At 47.5% G+C, this 13,511-nt stretch overlaps 6 protein-coding genes across 6 annotated transcripts; 4 read left to right on the top strand and 2 right to left on the bottom strand.

The window, feature by feature from the left end:
- Positions 1-395: 395 nt before the first annotated feature.
- On the top strand, positions 396-2,314 carry N7462_006213 (acetyl-CoA synthetase-like protein; the record flags this gene model as incomplete). The annotated part of the gene is made up of 4 exons (XM_057077931.1): positions 396-744; positions 915-1,116; positions 1,169-1,878; positions 1,935-2,314. Coding segments are annotated over 4 exons (1,641 nt in total), but the record flags the coding sequence as incomplete, so codon positions are not given.
- A 613-nt stretch (positions 2,315-2,927) lies between these two features.
- On the bottom strand, positions 2,928-3,878 carry N7462_006212 (uncharacterized protein; the record flags this gene model as incomplete). Its single annotated transcript, XM_057077930.1, has 1 exon — positions 2,928-3,878. The coding sequence occupies one exon, from the start codon at positions 3,876-3,878 to the stop codon at positions 2,928-2,930; it is 951 nt and encodes a 316-aa protein (XP_056933510.1).
- Positions 3,879-5,409: 1,531 nt separating this feature from the next.
- On the top strand, positions 5,410-6,845 carry N7462_006211 (cytochrome P450; the record flags this gene model as incomplete). The annotated part of the gene is made up of 2 exons (XM_057077929.1): positions 5,410-6,620; positions 6,680-6,845. 2 exons carry the CDS (start codon positions 5,410-5,412, stop codon positions 6,843-6,845), a joined length of 1,377 nt encoding a protein of 458 aa, XP_056933509.1.
- Positions 6,846-7,297: 452 nt separating this feature from the next.
- Positions 7,298-8,782, top strand: N7462_006210 (uncharacterized protein; the record flags this gene model as incomplete). The annotated part of the gene is made up of 1 exon (XM_057077928.1): positions 7,298-8,782. One exon carries the CDS (start codon positions 7,298-7,300, stop codon positions 8,780-8,782), a length of 1,485 nt encoding a protein of 494 aa, XP_056933508.1.
- Positions 8,783-8,935: 153 nt separating this feature from the next.
- Positions 8,936-10,723, bottom strand: N7462_006209 (cytochrome P450; the record flags this gene model as incomplete). The annotated part of the gene is made up of 5 exons (XM_057077927.1): positions 8,936-9,095; positions 9,147-9,316; positions 9,372-9,648; positions 9,702-10,579; positions 10,631-10,723. 5 exons carry the CDS (start codon positions 10,721-10,723, stop codon positions 8,936-8,938), a joined length of 1,578 nt encoding a protein of 525 aa, XP_056933507.1.
- Positions 10,724-11,925: 1,202 nt separating this feature from the next.
- On the top strand, positions 11,926-13,444 carry N7462_006208 (fungal specific transcription factor domain-containing protein; the record flags this gene model as incomplete). Its single annotated transcript, XM_057077926.1, has 5 exons — positions 11,926-12,085; positions 12,143-12,450; positions 12,502-12,635; positions 12,710-13,346; positions 13,397-13,444. 5 exons carry the CDS (start codon positions 11,926-11,928, stop codon positions 13,442-13,444), a joined length of 1,287 nt encoding a protein of 428 aa, XP_056933506.1.
- Positions 13,445-13,511: the final 67 nt, after the last annotated feature.

The following is a 13,511-nucleotide window of genomic DNA, read 5'->3' as shown; positions in this document are numbered from 1 at the left end:
CGAAGTATTCGCTATGTTCATTTTTTATTACGGTAATATTTACATACTGCGTATATTCGTACTATACGGGAATGTACGTTCCTGGGACTTTTTACGGTCAAGCGATCCGTCTTTCATACAACCAGTAGTTCCTTCCCAGCCCCACCATGCATGCGCCTAGGCTGCTGCAGTCAGCAGAGCTACGTGTCTGCAAAGACTATTCCTCAGGTCCCCAAGATCTTTTTAGTCGGTTCCAAGCGAAAAAAAAAGGAAAAATTTATGCATGAGACAGCTTGCAGAAGGGAAACAGCAAGCTACGTTCCCAAGCTCTGTTCATCTCCTCCTTATCAACAAAGTCTTTTGAAGGCCTCCAGAAACAACTTTTTTCTTTCTTTTGCGCTATAGCAGACAATAACATGGCAGATTTATCCATAGTTCACGGGCCGCAAGAGCCTGCACTCTGGTCCAAGAGGCTAGGAGATCTGATTGAGGAACAAGCTCGCAACTTCGGAGATCGTATCGCAGTTGTGACGCCTTGGCAGGACAAGAGATTGTCCTTTAACGACCTTGCGGAGAGCAGCAAAACGCTAGCCAATGCCATGGTCTGTGCTGGATTGCGACTCGGCGACTGCATTGCGGTCATGGCCGGGAACCGATACGAATATATTCAAGTATTTCTTGCTGGGGGGAGAATAGGGTGCCCAGTCCTGCCAATGAACAACGCCTACACACCAGCGGAGCTTGTAAGAGCCTTGCAGAGAAGTTGTAAGTTCTAGATCATCAGGTACCATGTTTAGAGACGATGTCGTACTGAATTTGTGAGAATAAAGCATGTAGATTCCTGTTCATCGCATCAACTATAGGTCCTCGCAGTTTGTCAGCGCATATACAATCACTCATCTTTTCTGATACAAATACAAAGCTACCTGAGTTAGCTGGGATTGTGAGCTTTGGTGAATCCAACATAGACGCACACATTCAAAGTTATGAGGATTTTTTGGCCTCCGGAGCGAAGAGCACAGATAAAGACAATTTTCGGGAGTTTGCTGAACAAATCGTGCGACTTTCAGACAACCTCAGCTATCAGTACACTTCTGGAACGAGTGGGGAGCCAAAATTGTCCATGCTTTCCCATCGGTAAGCACATACTTGAAGTTTCTAATGGATGCAACTTGTTAACTCTTCAAAGTGGTCTGATCAACAACGCACGTCTCGTCGGTGATGCCATGCGTCTTGGCCCAAATGATATAGTCTGTTGTCCGCCACCATTATTCCATACCTTTGGTCTAGTACTTGGTTTTCTCAACGCCTTTAGCCACGGCAGTACGATTGTCTTTCCCTCGGATCACTTTAACGCCGATCAAGTCATTCAGGCAGTCGATCAGGAAAAGGCCACCGCCCTACTAGGCGTACCAACAATGTTTGTGGCAGAATTGGAAATTTGTGATGCTAAACAGATCAAAATCACGACTGTCCGAACGGGACTCGCGGCTGGATCTCCAGTTTCAGAGACACTTCTGGGTCGGCTGGAGAGTCTACTAGGCATCAATGGTATGCTTATTGCGTACGGAATGACTGAAACAAGCCCTGTGACATTTATGACTTCACTTGATGATCCAAGGGACAAGGCAATGACCACTTTGGGCAAAGTTCTCCCGCATACCTCAGCCAAGATTGTAGACCCGAATGGGACGATTGTTCCCCGAGGAGAGAAAGGAGAACTGTGTACCAGCGGTTATGGCTTGCAAAGAGGATATTTCAATAACGAATCAAAAACCAAGGAAGCAATGCGACTAGACGCAGATGGCAGATTATGGATGCATACTGGAGATCAGTGCTGCTTGGATTCCGAAGGCTATTGCCATATCAGCGGTCGAACTAAAGATATCATTATTCGAGGTAAGACATTTAATAATGACCCTTATTTTATTAACTCATTTTAATGGGGTTGTCAGGTGGTGAAAATATGTTCCCACTCGAAATTGAAGAGCGACTGCTACTTCATCCAGCTATCGTCGAGGCTAGCGTTGTTGGAGTTAATGACCAAAAATACGGCCAAGTGGTAGGCTGCTTCCTTAAACTGGCCGCAACCCACAGTAAAGTTCGAGATCAAGAGGTAAGAGATTGGGTGCGTGAAGAATTGAGTTGGCATAAAGCGCCGCAGTATATATTTTGGGTGGGCGACGGAGAGATATGTCCAGATTTCCCGAAGACTGCCAGTGGCAAGCACCAGAAACATCTCATGACGGACATTGCCAATAAAACTCTATTTGGGAATCACTCTGCATCAAGAAACTTGCCAGTGCGCCTGGGATACTCGCTTTTTGGCTTATCGGTCTGTTTGATTCCAGTGGCATTTTATTTGTCGGTGTTTGCATAATATTTCTTGCCCTGTTTTCACCATTCTCAAGTCCATTTATGTTATCTTTCTACACCATGGAACTATAATTTTTAGATATGTGACTTTATTAATTGCACGAGAAGTAGTCATATCTTCGCCATCATCCTTCCCCAAGATTGGAATCAACGCTGCCTAGGTAAGCTATGAAAAAGATATTTCTCTTTGTTGGTTTCTTGTCACAAATATGAATTCTCATTGATTGGAAAATAAAGAATCACTTCACAAAAACCTGACTAAGTTTATTCAAGGAAGGGCAATTTCGTGATTGCATGAACTACGTCAGCCTTCTCACTCGACAGGACAAAGAGCAAGAACATGACCGCACAAGAGCATACCACGGAGCCCACAAAATTGAGAGCAAGTCGAGGACTATTGCCCCATAGACTAGCTAGCCCTTCTTTAGGAATAGCAATAGACCCTTTTTCCCAGCCATGAGAGACTGGGGGGACAGATGGGACCAAGGTTCGATACGAGTTAATCCGCCGGTCCAAGTCTATGGACAAGGGTGTCCGGGCGCCCTTTTGTGCTCGCTCGCGATATCGATCCATTATGGGCACAAATATAAAGCCCCCGTAGCATAGCGGCGAAGAAACATGGCATTGGGCTGGAGGTCAAGGTACTCAATACAGCGGACATAGAGCCAGCGTAGTTCGCGTTTCAATTGTGCCCGATTGCGGCCAGCGACCGATTCAGTCTTTTCTCCTTTCAGGACACCGAGTGCTTCCTTAGCAATGTCCATGGATAAGCAGTCACAAATAGCTGCCATCTCAACGCCCGCATCCTTCGGCCCTTGGGATCGGATGCCACGGGCTGCCAGCAGAATGATAGCCACATTGTGCACACCTGCAGTCATGACACGGAATTGAGTCATCACAGTAGTCTTGCCCAATATTAAGGGGCGAAGGCCGGTATCAATCTTCTCCAGATACTGCATGATATACTGGCGCCAGATCAACATCTCTAGGAGCCGGATATCATTTGGATGGATACCCTCGCCTCGCAGCCCTTCCAGGACTTCAGCCAGGGTATGGCCCAGTAGGCGGAATGAGCCATTGGCCAAGTCCTGCGGTGGTATCACCAAGTCATCGGAGATGGTGCAGAAGGCCAGATATAAATGCTTCCACTGGTGATTCTCCAGTGAACCATGCCATATCGTCCACCATTGCAGTGAGTCACGCATGGCAAATTGGCAAACCTGCTCTGCTGTCTGGTCAACCTTACCACTGTGAAGGCTGTAATCTTCTTTTCGCCGGTCCGATGAGGTGCGAATGAAGTCATCAATATGCTGACACAGCGCATCCATGCTGTCGCATGTACATGGTGGCATAACGGTATCGCCGATGGCGGAGAAGAGCCCCATCACGTCCTCGGGGATCTCTACGCCGAAATTGATATTCTCATTGCGGACTGAAGGTGCTTGAAGCTCGCAGCAATGGGTTGTCAGTCGAATGGGGTTCTCTCCAAAATAGGCCTTGACGGCCTGCCACATTGAGTCCATGATGGACTTTCTTGATTTGTCTTAGAGAAATATCCGTCGTTGTAGAAACTTAGAATAGATGCTGGGAAATAATATATCAGACCAAGACTCGAAAGCACTTTCGGATAAAAACTGATTACGAACAAGGACATAAGCACAAATTGCTCTGCCTTCCATTTCACATCAATCTTTTATCAGCCAGCGGTCATCCCACGGAACATACCTATTTCGCTCGATGACCATCTCCGTGACTCAAATCAAGCCGATGCTCGGCGTCTTAGTCGATGCATACAGCCAAGCTGGGTCCATCTAATGAGCTTTTAGTGGTATTGCTCGGCGTTTGACGTGAAGTCGCCTTTTACCTCTTGTAGGGCTATTTGATATCGACCGAAAAGGAAAGTCCTCCGTCCTGCTTACTTGCATGCTTATCGCGGTTAATCCGACGGTTTGTCTACCGAGGTTCCGATTGGTGGCACGCAGCACCTGTAGTCGTGGATCCGCCAAGACGCGAGGCGCACCGCAGGGTCCGCTGCTTATCCATCTGAATAGTTGCCAACCTCGTAAAGAACTCCAGTTCTAGGTCGAATTTCTTCCATATTACGAAAACCGATATACATCGACTATCAGAATAGTGTATTCCGAGTATTAGTATCGCATTTTCTTCAATCTGCAAATTTCTCGCGGTATCAATAATCTTACATGCATTCTTCTGGTACTTGTCACATACAGTTCTTGGCCCTTGGTTTGGTGGAGAACATATCGGTGTTATCTTTCATGGATAAAACGGTGGGCGGTTATGTAGAGCGGAAATAGGAATATCCTGGATCTACAGTGCTGACCGCAAGTTCGTTGTGAGATTCTCCCTTCTTCCAAGCGTTAGGCGGTCCATTCTAAACAATGCCTTGTTCTGGAAGTTGGCCCTTTTTACCGACGTATCAGTATATGGAAGCTAGACTCTGTAGGCCACATCAGTAGTGTATCCGATGCTGTGGGATTCATGATTTCGTGTTCCGCTCTAGCCGAGAGCGTAAGAATAACTGATGTGATAACGAGATATTCTTAGAGCCTACGACTGCCTTAATTTCTTACTGCATTGAGCAAAGAGACGGAACAGTTTTCTTTCCTCGGATCTGTAGGAAACTGTGCGTATTATGCCTTTTTGGTAGCAATCAGCCAGTCAAATAAAGTGCCAGTGCAGAGGGGGCTACCATTTGCTGTTCGTCTCTTTTCGGGGAAAGGTCATATCATAGCGACGGAGGTTTTACTCTATCCCACCTTCTCTTTTCTCGCAGGAAATAATTCTCTCTGTCCAAATTTCCCCTTTCTCGGTCCAGACTTCACTCTCTTGGCTTCGCTGTCCTATGCAATACCGGTACAATGCAATTAACGTTGCTGTTTCTTCTCAAGGCTGTGGTAGTGATATTTATCCCTGTGAGCATATTTCTTTCAGCTTCATCACTTCTGCTTAAGCTAATGGGAGAAGTATTACTTCTTTTCTGCAATCTATAATGTGTTCTTCCATCCGTTGAAACGTTATCCAGGCTCTCGTCTCATGGCCGCCAGTCGGCTGCCCATTGTCTACGGGGTCCTCACAGGCCATTCGACGGGGTGGTTAAAAAGGCTACATGCCAAATATGGCCCTGTTGTGCGCGTGGCTCCCGATGAACTGAGCTACTCCTGTGCCAGTGCCTGGAAGGACATCTACGGAAGCACCCCATCACGTCCTTCGGGAATGCCACGCGACAATACTTTTTTCCGCGCAGTCGAGGACGCAAATGGGATTCACTCAATCCTATCGGCCAACAACGAAGACCATGCCCGAATGCGCCGCCTCTACGCGCAAGCTCTATCTAAGCGAGCTCTTGCCGCACAAGAGCCTCTGATCCTGAGTCATGTCCATCTCATGATGGATAAACTTCAGCTACAGGCAGAGAAAGACCAGCCTATTGATATCGTTGATATATTTAATTTCACGCTATTTGATGCAGTATGTGACCTCCAATTTGGAGAGTCCTTGCATTTGCTAGATGACGAAACCTATCGTCCCTGGGTACGGAGCCATCTGGGGGTCATCCGCAGCGCTTCCCTCATCGCGTCACTGGCCGACTTTCCCATACTTCGAGTCCTCTTTGGACTGGTGCTCCCACGATTGATTAAGACTGAGCGAGAAAGTTATTTCAAGATGCTGAACGAGCGGCTGGATCAGCGTTTGGCCGCGGGTGTCAAGCGTCCCGATCTCGTGAACTTCTTCATTGAGTCCCGCAATGAGGCCAACGTCATCTCTGAGGGGGAATTCCGTGCTACTGCCCCAATCATTATGATGGCGGGTAGTGAGACAAGTTCCACTGCACTCAGCGGCTTCATGGCCCATATGCTGCGGGAGCCTAAAATCCTGCGCGAGGTGCAGAATGAAGTTCGCGCCAAGTTCCAGAGTCGAGTCGATATCGAGATGAAAACACTCAAAGACCTCCCGATGCTGGATAAATGCGTGAAAGAAACGCTTCGTGCTTATGCTGCAGTGCCAGGAATTCTTCCTCGTATAGTTCCAGCTCCTGGGGCCACAATTGCGGGACAATGGGTGCCTCCAGGCGTCCGGGTCTATGTTACCTCCTTGGCTGCATTTCGCTCGGCTGCGAACTTCTACGATCCAGAAAAATTTGCACCCGAGCGATGGGATGCAAAGCCTGACGCGAAATTTATTGACGATGAGCGTGATGCTTGTAAGCCATTTTCAGTGGGAACCAGAGACTGTGTGGGTCGGGAGTAAGTGGGCCTTTAAGACCTCGAACAAGAAAATGGACTAATATTACTGCGCACATTAGGATGGCACAGTATATGATGGCCTTGATTCTCTGCAACTTGATGCTGCATTTTGATTTTGAGAATGTTCCTGAGAACAAAAATTGGTTTGCCAACCAGCGGATCTGGACGATTTGGGATAAGCCGGCTTTGATGGTGAAATTGATCCCGGTCCGGGCATCTGTTTGAGCTGTCTGAAGGGAAGATAGGGTCCAATGATAAAAAGTGGGGCGGTCTAAAATAACAGGTCAGATAGTCCTCATTCTGCAAATGGTGCCGGTAGTTCGTCAGGTATCCACCAATTAGGCGCCAACAGCTCACATGCATATGCACTGTTTCGGGTCACATCTAGCTCTTTCCATATTTATCCTGCTGCACACATTTAGATCGAGCAAAAACGAGGCACATAAGATTCGTAAGCACTTGTATCAATGTATTCAGCAGTATGGCTGAGTTATAATTTACTTTCCATGGAGAATTCATCTGCTGGACTTCCAAAGCATTACAGGCGAGCTTGACCAGTCTAAGTTGTAAAGATACACTCTCCCGCTAATATATGTTCAAACAATCCACCACAAATAATTGTTGGGACACTCACATTATCACCTTTAGTTCTGCACAGTTTTCAGACTCTAGTCAATATGGAGTCGTCTGCCATCCCACCCACCTTCGAGTCCTATCTCCTCACGCCTTTGGACTATCTTCCTCCTCCAATGCATATGACTGCTTATTTGACATTTCTCCTCAAGGATCCTGCTCAAGCTGTTCCAGTTTTGGAAGCCGCGGTGTCGCAGTTGGTTTCCCATCTGCCCTTTCTGACAGGAAATGTTGGCCCCTCGAACACCTCTGTTCCAGGTCGACAGAACGTCCGCGAAGTCCGGCCCTCAACAGTGAAAATAATGAAGCAGTATCCAATGCTGTCAATCAAACATCATCCCCAAAAATATATTTCCGCAACGGACCAAGGGCAAGTCATTTGCTATGATGACACCTTCACGGAGGAATACCTACCCTTGCCGCTCCATTTCGCCACGGCCGATTCCAGTCCCGTCTATCGCTTTCAAGCCAACATCCTCGAGGACGGAATCATCCTGTGTTGTAGCGCTCACCATATGGCTGTCGATGGAATTGGCCAATGTCTTGTTCTCGAAGCATTGGCCTCCTGCTGCCATGCGTCTGATGGCAGTTTGTCTCCTCAAGACCTGCTCACCACCCCAGCTCACGAGAAAAGCACTCGCAACCAGATTCTACAAGCATCAACTTCCATCATTCCTCAAAATAAAGGCCCTGGATCCGGTCAAACCTGGGGAACGCCTCCGCCTGATGGATCACAAGTCCCAATCAGCCGCAAATTCGTTCTGTCGCCCGACCGTGTATCGCAATTGAAGAGTATGTGTAGTGCCCACCTACCCCAAAATAGCATCTCCGACAGCAATCTCTCCCGAAATGATCTCGTTCTAGGATTGATCTGGCAATGCGTGATACGGGCCCGTTCAATGCTTAGAGGGCCCGAGGAACCATCTGCGCGATCAAGCCTCAGCACTGCGATCGATGTACGGGCAGCATTGCGCCCACCCCTGCCACGCACTTACATGGGCAACGCGGTGATGACTATTCCGCTTATAAGCCCCATTTCCAATGCCGAAATGGTGGATGCAGGCAGTTCATCAGTTGTCGCTGAGCTCTTGGATCCTACTCCGGGGGCCTCGGCCGTTGGGCCGCGTACTCCGGTCGATGCGACTCGCTTGTCATATCTTGCGCAGATCGCGTTGCTCATCCGTCGTGGGAATGCTTCTGTTGACAATGAATACATGCGCCAACATCTTGCGCATATCCATGCTTCACCTGACTGGTCTATCTCGGCGGCATCGCGACCTGCTGAGTTTGGACAAAGTAGTCTGCGCACCATCGGCACCTATCGATTAGATTTTGGTTCTGTTCTGGGCCGAGTGAGAGATTTTGATGTGCCGGATCCCCGATTCCGAAGCGCGGCGTGGATCCTTCCAGCTCGGTTTAAGGATGCGCCCTGGGAGATCCGCTTGGTGCTGGAGCCTGAAGCAATGGCGCTGGTGAGACAGGATCCGTTATTCCGGTGGACACAAGGCGAAGAAGGACCAAAGCTGTAGATAAGAACTATATAAGAAATTCACTCAAAGAATATACGTTGTATTTAGTGTGTCTCCTATCTACTTATTCAGATATATCCACGGCTTTTCTATCTGACTCCTCCATCTCTCACCAAAGATTTGGCCACCTGTGAGATTAGGTCCAGGTAAACGCTACTCAGCAAACCTATCTATTAGCCGCACCATCAAAGCCGGCTTATGCCAGATAAAGTATGAGTGCTGATCACTCCATTTCTTACTCTCTGGGCATAACTCCAGATCAAAATTGAAGACTAGTTTCACAATTGTGAGACGCATCTCCAGGTATGCCAGACTATGATCGGTCAGCATTCGCTATCTCCGATAGGATCGACAAGTGAAGCACCTTTTCCCCAAGCAATTTCGGGCGCCCAAAGAGAATGGCTGCAAGGTATCTCTTTGATCCGCTTCAAATTGGGGATCGGATTGCAGCCATCGTTCCGGGAGGAACTCTTTGGCACGGAAAAAGTTCGATTCGCTCATATACGATGCATAGTGCGGAACGTGAACATTGGTCTGTCTAAGTAAGCCACTGTCCTTCAATACAAGTTATGATGGATTGAGTACAGACATCTTCAGGAAGGAAATTACCGGCAACCGTTGCACCTCCCGAAGGGACAACGCGGGGTAGATGGGCCGCCATGGGGGAATATAGTCGCAATCCCTCATCTATAACAGCATCCACGAAGGGCAGGTTGGCGCATTTGGCATTGGTTATCTCCACATCATTTGAAAATTCTTCTCGCACATCATCGATTAATCTTTTCAGTGCAGAAGGGTTGGTGCAGAGGTAGTAGATACAGCCGGAAAGGGCCGTGGCGGTGGTCTCGCTCCCTGCAAGAATAATGCTAGACAAATTTTATTAGTTCAACGACCACAGTGGATGGCCAGGGCCACTGACAAAGTTGAATTAGCATGAATCTCATGACGAGACATTTGAATAATAGGCTTCTCTCCTAGCATTGATTGCGGCGAGCTGCTGGCATCGGCTATCCCGTTCTTCAGCATGGCCGACATGAAATCCGCCCGGGCTATTCCTTGCGCTATTCGCCTCTCAGCCTTTTCCGCACTAAGCTTGAAGTTTTGCATCAACTGTTGTCTGAACCAAGAAGGGGTGCAAATCTCTTGTAACATAGCGAGTATGGGAAAATGGCGTATCGCACTGAGGATGGTGGTTCCCATGATACTGCTAAAGATAAACTCGATCCACGGATGCAGCTGGCTATCACGGAGGCAGTCAAATGTTTCGCCAAACATAAGATCCCCGGTAATGTCAAAGGCAGCGAACTCCAACCATGCCTTAATATTCACATTTTTGTGCTGGCGCGCCTGGTCACGCAGGCGAGAAATGAAAAGATCCATGAAAATGATGATACGCGGCTCCAAGTCGCGAATCGATCGGTCGGAGAAACCGTGCGCCAATAGTCGTCGCTGTCTACTATGAGCTTCATTGCTGAGGAACCCACCAACTGCATCGCGGGTGGGCATCAGCGAAGAGCCGTAGACTTTAGGGTCTTTGGGGAACTGCGGTACACCCGGGCGGAAACCATAGATATCCCGGAACCCCTTTGCAGTGTTGAAAGACAGAGTTGTCGGTCCAGTCCTAACTATGGGTCCATAGTGATTGTGGAGAGCAAGCATTTTGAGGTGGTGATGCCCTCTCATCAAGCTAATCTGGGATGGAAGATTCGAGAGAGCCCATAGTTTGGGGCCAGGATACTTCGCCAGCGGCGACACCAATAACTCATGCACCAGTACGTAGGATGTCCAAAGTACAATCTAGTCCGTGTTGGCTCAACGCACATTAAGTCTAGAATTAAATTTACTCACAGCACTGGATATAACGAAGGTCCATGACCAGTTGGTGCATGCTGTCAAGAGAGCCGTCCAGGCAAATTCCGCCAATGTACCACTTGTGGTCATTTTGATAATAAAAGCTTGATTGGAATCAAGGGCTCTCGATCAAAGGAGTATCGACTTAATGAGTGAAATAAGGCCACTCAAATTATCATTCAAAACGATGTCTGTAAGATACGATACTTCATGCTACCATGAGGCCTCGGCTACTTGCCCCGCCTATCTTCTCACGTCAGCCACTGGCGAACTTGAAAATGGGTCTACTAACGAAAACGGCAATTCCTATTTTCACAGATTGATGACTTGTATTTAAGATCACTAATCTCATCTAATGGGTCAAATTTTCCCTCTTGATTTCAGCCTGTTTTGGTTGGGGTAATAGGTGGGGCTGAAGACCGGGTCTAGTTGACCATACTCTACCAAATGCCACGTCGACAGCAGGCTTCAATACTAAATTGAATATTCAGTAGTCAAGGTGAAAAATATTTAGTGAGTTCAGAAATTTTTCTCACTATAAGGAACCAAATCAAAGAGATATTGATCGCCAATATCTTACAAATGAATGGTTTACCGTATAAACCGAATCTTCATTTTATCTTCCAATTAGATATACGTTATTCCAAGGAGTAGCACATGGTATTGCCCTTCCCCATACATTCTCTCATTCAGACGTTACATTATTTAGTTCTGTATTTGGCTGGGCCAACTCTAGAAAGGAAGTCGTTGAATTCTCGTCACTATTCGATTGTTCTGCCTCAGGCCGCAGCAGGTGACATAACCATTGGCAAGGACGACGGGAGAAGGATTTTGTGTCTCTGGCAGCCGTAACGCGTGTTCCTTTCCATGGCTATTGATGGAGGCTTAAATGTTCTATTCTCTCTTTCCTTGCACCAGTTGACTCAAACAAAAGCTCATTGAGCTCGCCTTTCGTCTCGTTTTTATTTATGTCTCCCCTGTCGAATTAAGGCCACGTCGGAAATGTTGCAATCGAGAACCAAATATGCCACACCCCGGTTTGTGAAACAACCATCGCCAAATCCCCATTAATCAGCAGCTACTTATTGCACTGGATCATTGCAGAAGCTGCCTGCCTAACATGTCGGCAGAAATCGCGTCGATGCGATCGCGCCCGACCAATGTGTAGGCGCTGTATTAGCAAAGGTTTAGAATGTGGAGGCTATCCTGATAAATTCCGCTTCTGTGGAATCGCGAGCCGTGGCAAGTGGAAAAACCAAGATGTCCCGTTTACTGATCAGGAATCTTCAAACATGAAGATCTCGAAGTCAAAACAAACGAATAATATTGAAAGTAAAGAGGCCTCGACCTCCCTAGCCACAGGTGCTCCATCACCAAGCCTTGCAGCGGACAAAGAGCCAAATATCAATGAGATTCTTGGTTCTACCGAAGCGGATACTCTTCTCAGGCACTGTACGTCTTGGGTTTTTACTCAAGCATATTGGGACTTGGGCTAATATCGAATTCTAGATGATCGCATCATCTGCCCTCATCAAATAGCCCAGAGAGTGGATGGCTCTAAAAACCCATATCGACTGTATGTGCTTTCACTGGCATATGACCAGATCGGGCTTCTGTATGCTGTACTTGGGCTTTCGGCATGTCATCTTGGACATTTGAAATCCGACCGACATCTCTATGAAACAGTTGCCGTTGATTACCGTGTCAGGGCGATCACGGCGCTCGGAGCCTGTATCAGAAAGGTGTGCTCTGGAGACTTCACCAGTAATGAGCGTGATGCGGCATTTGCGACTATTCAAGTGCTTCTTCTCCATGACGTGAGATGGTCCATCTGGTGCTTACCGACTCTATCTAATATGTTTCTCTAGATCTGTGAGTCTGGCATCTCAACACACGGAGCTCATATATCGGGCGCTATGTCCATTTGCTCCCAATTAGAACTCCATCAGCACCTTACTATAAAAGATGAGAGGACAGTATTTTTCTTGGGAAATCTTGTTTGGTAGGTCATCCATCATTTTCACAGCGAACCCAAACCCCAAACCCTGTGACTGGAACTCATTTCTTGTCTTCTAGGCTGGACATCATTCGAGCATTTTCTTTGCCGGAGCGAATTTGCTTCTCACAGGAGCTTCGCAAGAAACTTTTATCATTATGCGACTTGAGATTTGAAGCTGTCAACGGCTGCCCACGAGAAATTGTTTTGGTCATGGGTGAAATACTGGAGAGCGCCAAAGCACATTCCCTTGGTCGCCTAGATCGACAAAGGCTTGATAACACCGTGCGGGAACTGATCCAAAAGCTTTATGATTGGGATATCTCGCGCTGCTTCTACCCTGATGATGACAGACTCTGGGTTTATATTGCGGAAGCATTTCGGCATACATGTGTTCTGCGCGCTTGGCGTTTACTTGATCCATTCGAACCCTCCGCCGAACTGCACATACAAAAGTCTGTCACCTCGATATTAGATTCGCTAGCGAATGTACCCGGGAGCAGTCCCCTCATTGAACTCGCCGTCATGCCTCTATTCATGGCTGGTGCCGATAGCCTTTCACCGCATTCGCGCCATTACGTTGCATTACGACTAGGAGAGATCCAAGCACGATCTCAAATGGGAATTCTAGCGCCTCAAACGTTACTTGAGAGAGTGTGGCATGCTCGAGCGCAGCAGCCCGAAAATGATAAACGCAATATTCCTTGGATGCTTTTCGTAAGTTCAACCTCCAGCACAGCCAGCTTCTTGCTACTAATCTTATCAAGACTCATAACTCCGAATCCCCTCATCAGGATGATTATCTCATAATCTAACTCGATATTGAGCTTCGATTTCAAATTTTTCAACTCCATCTTAATTCCAAATATGCCCTACCTCATC

This window comes from Penicillium macrosclerotiorum (assembly GCF_028827735.1).
Source record: "Penicillium macrosclerotiorum strain IBT 26536 chromosome Unknown utg000006l_segment0_segment0, whole genome shotgun sequence".
NCBI classification, from domain to species: Eukaryota; Fungi; Ascomycota; class Eurotiomycetes; order Eurotiales; family Aspergillaceae; genus Penicillium; species Penicillium macrosclerotiorum.
The sequence above is the reverse complement of the archived record's forward strand: the minus strand, read 5'-3'. Positions and strand labels throughout refer to the sequence as shown.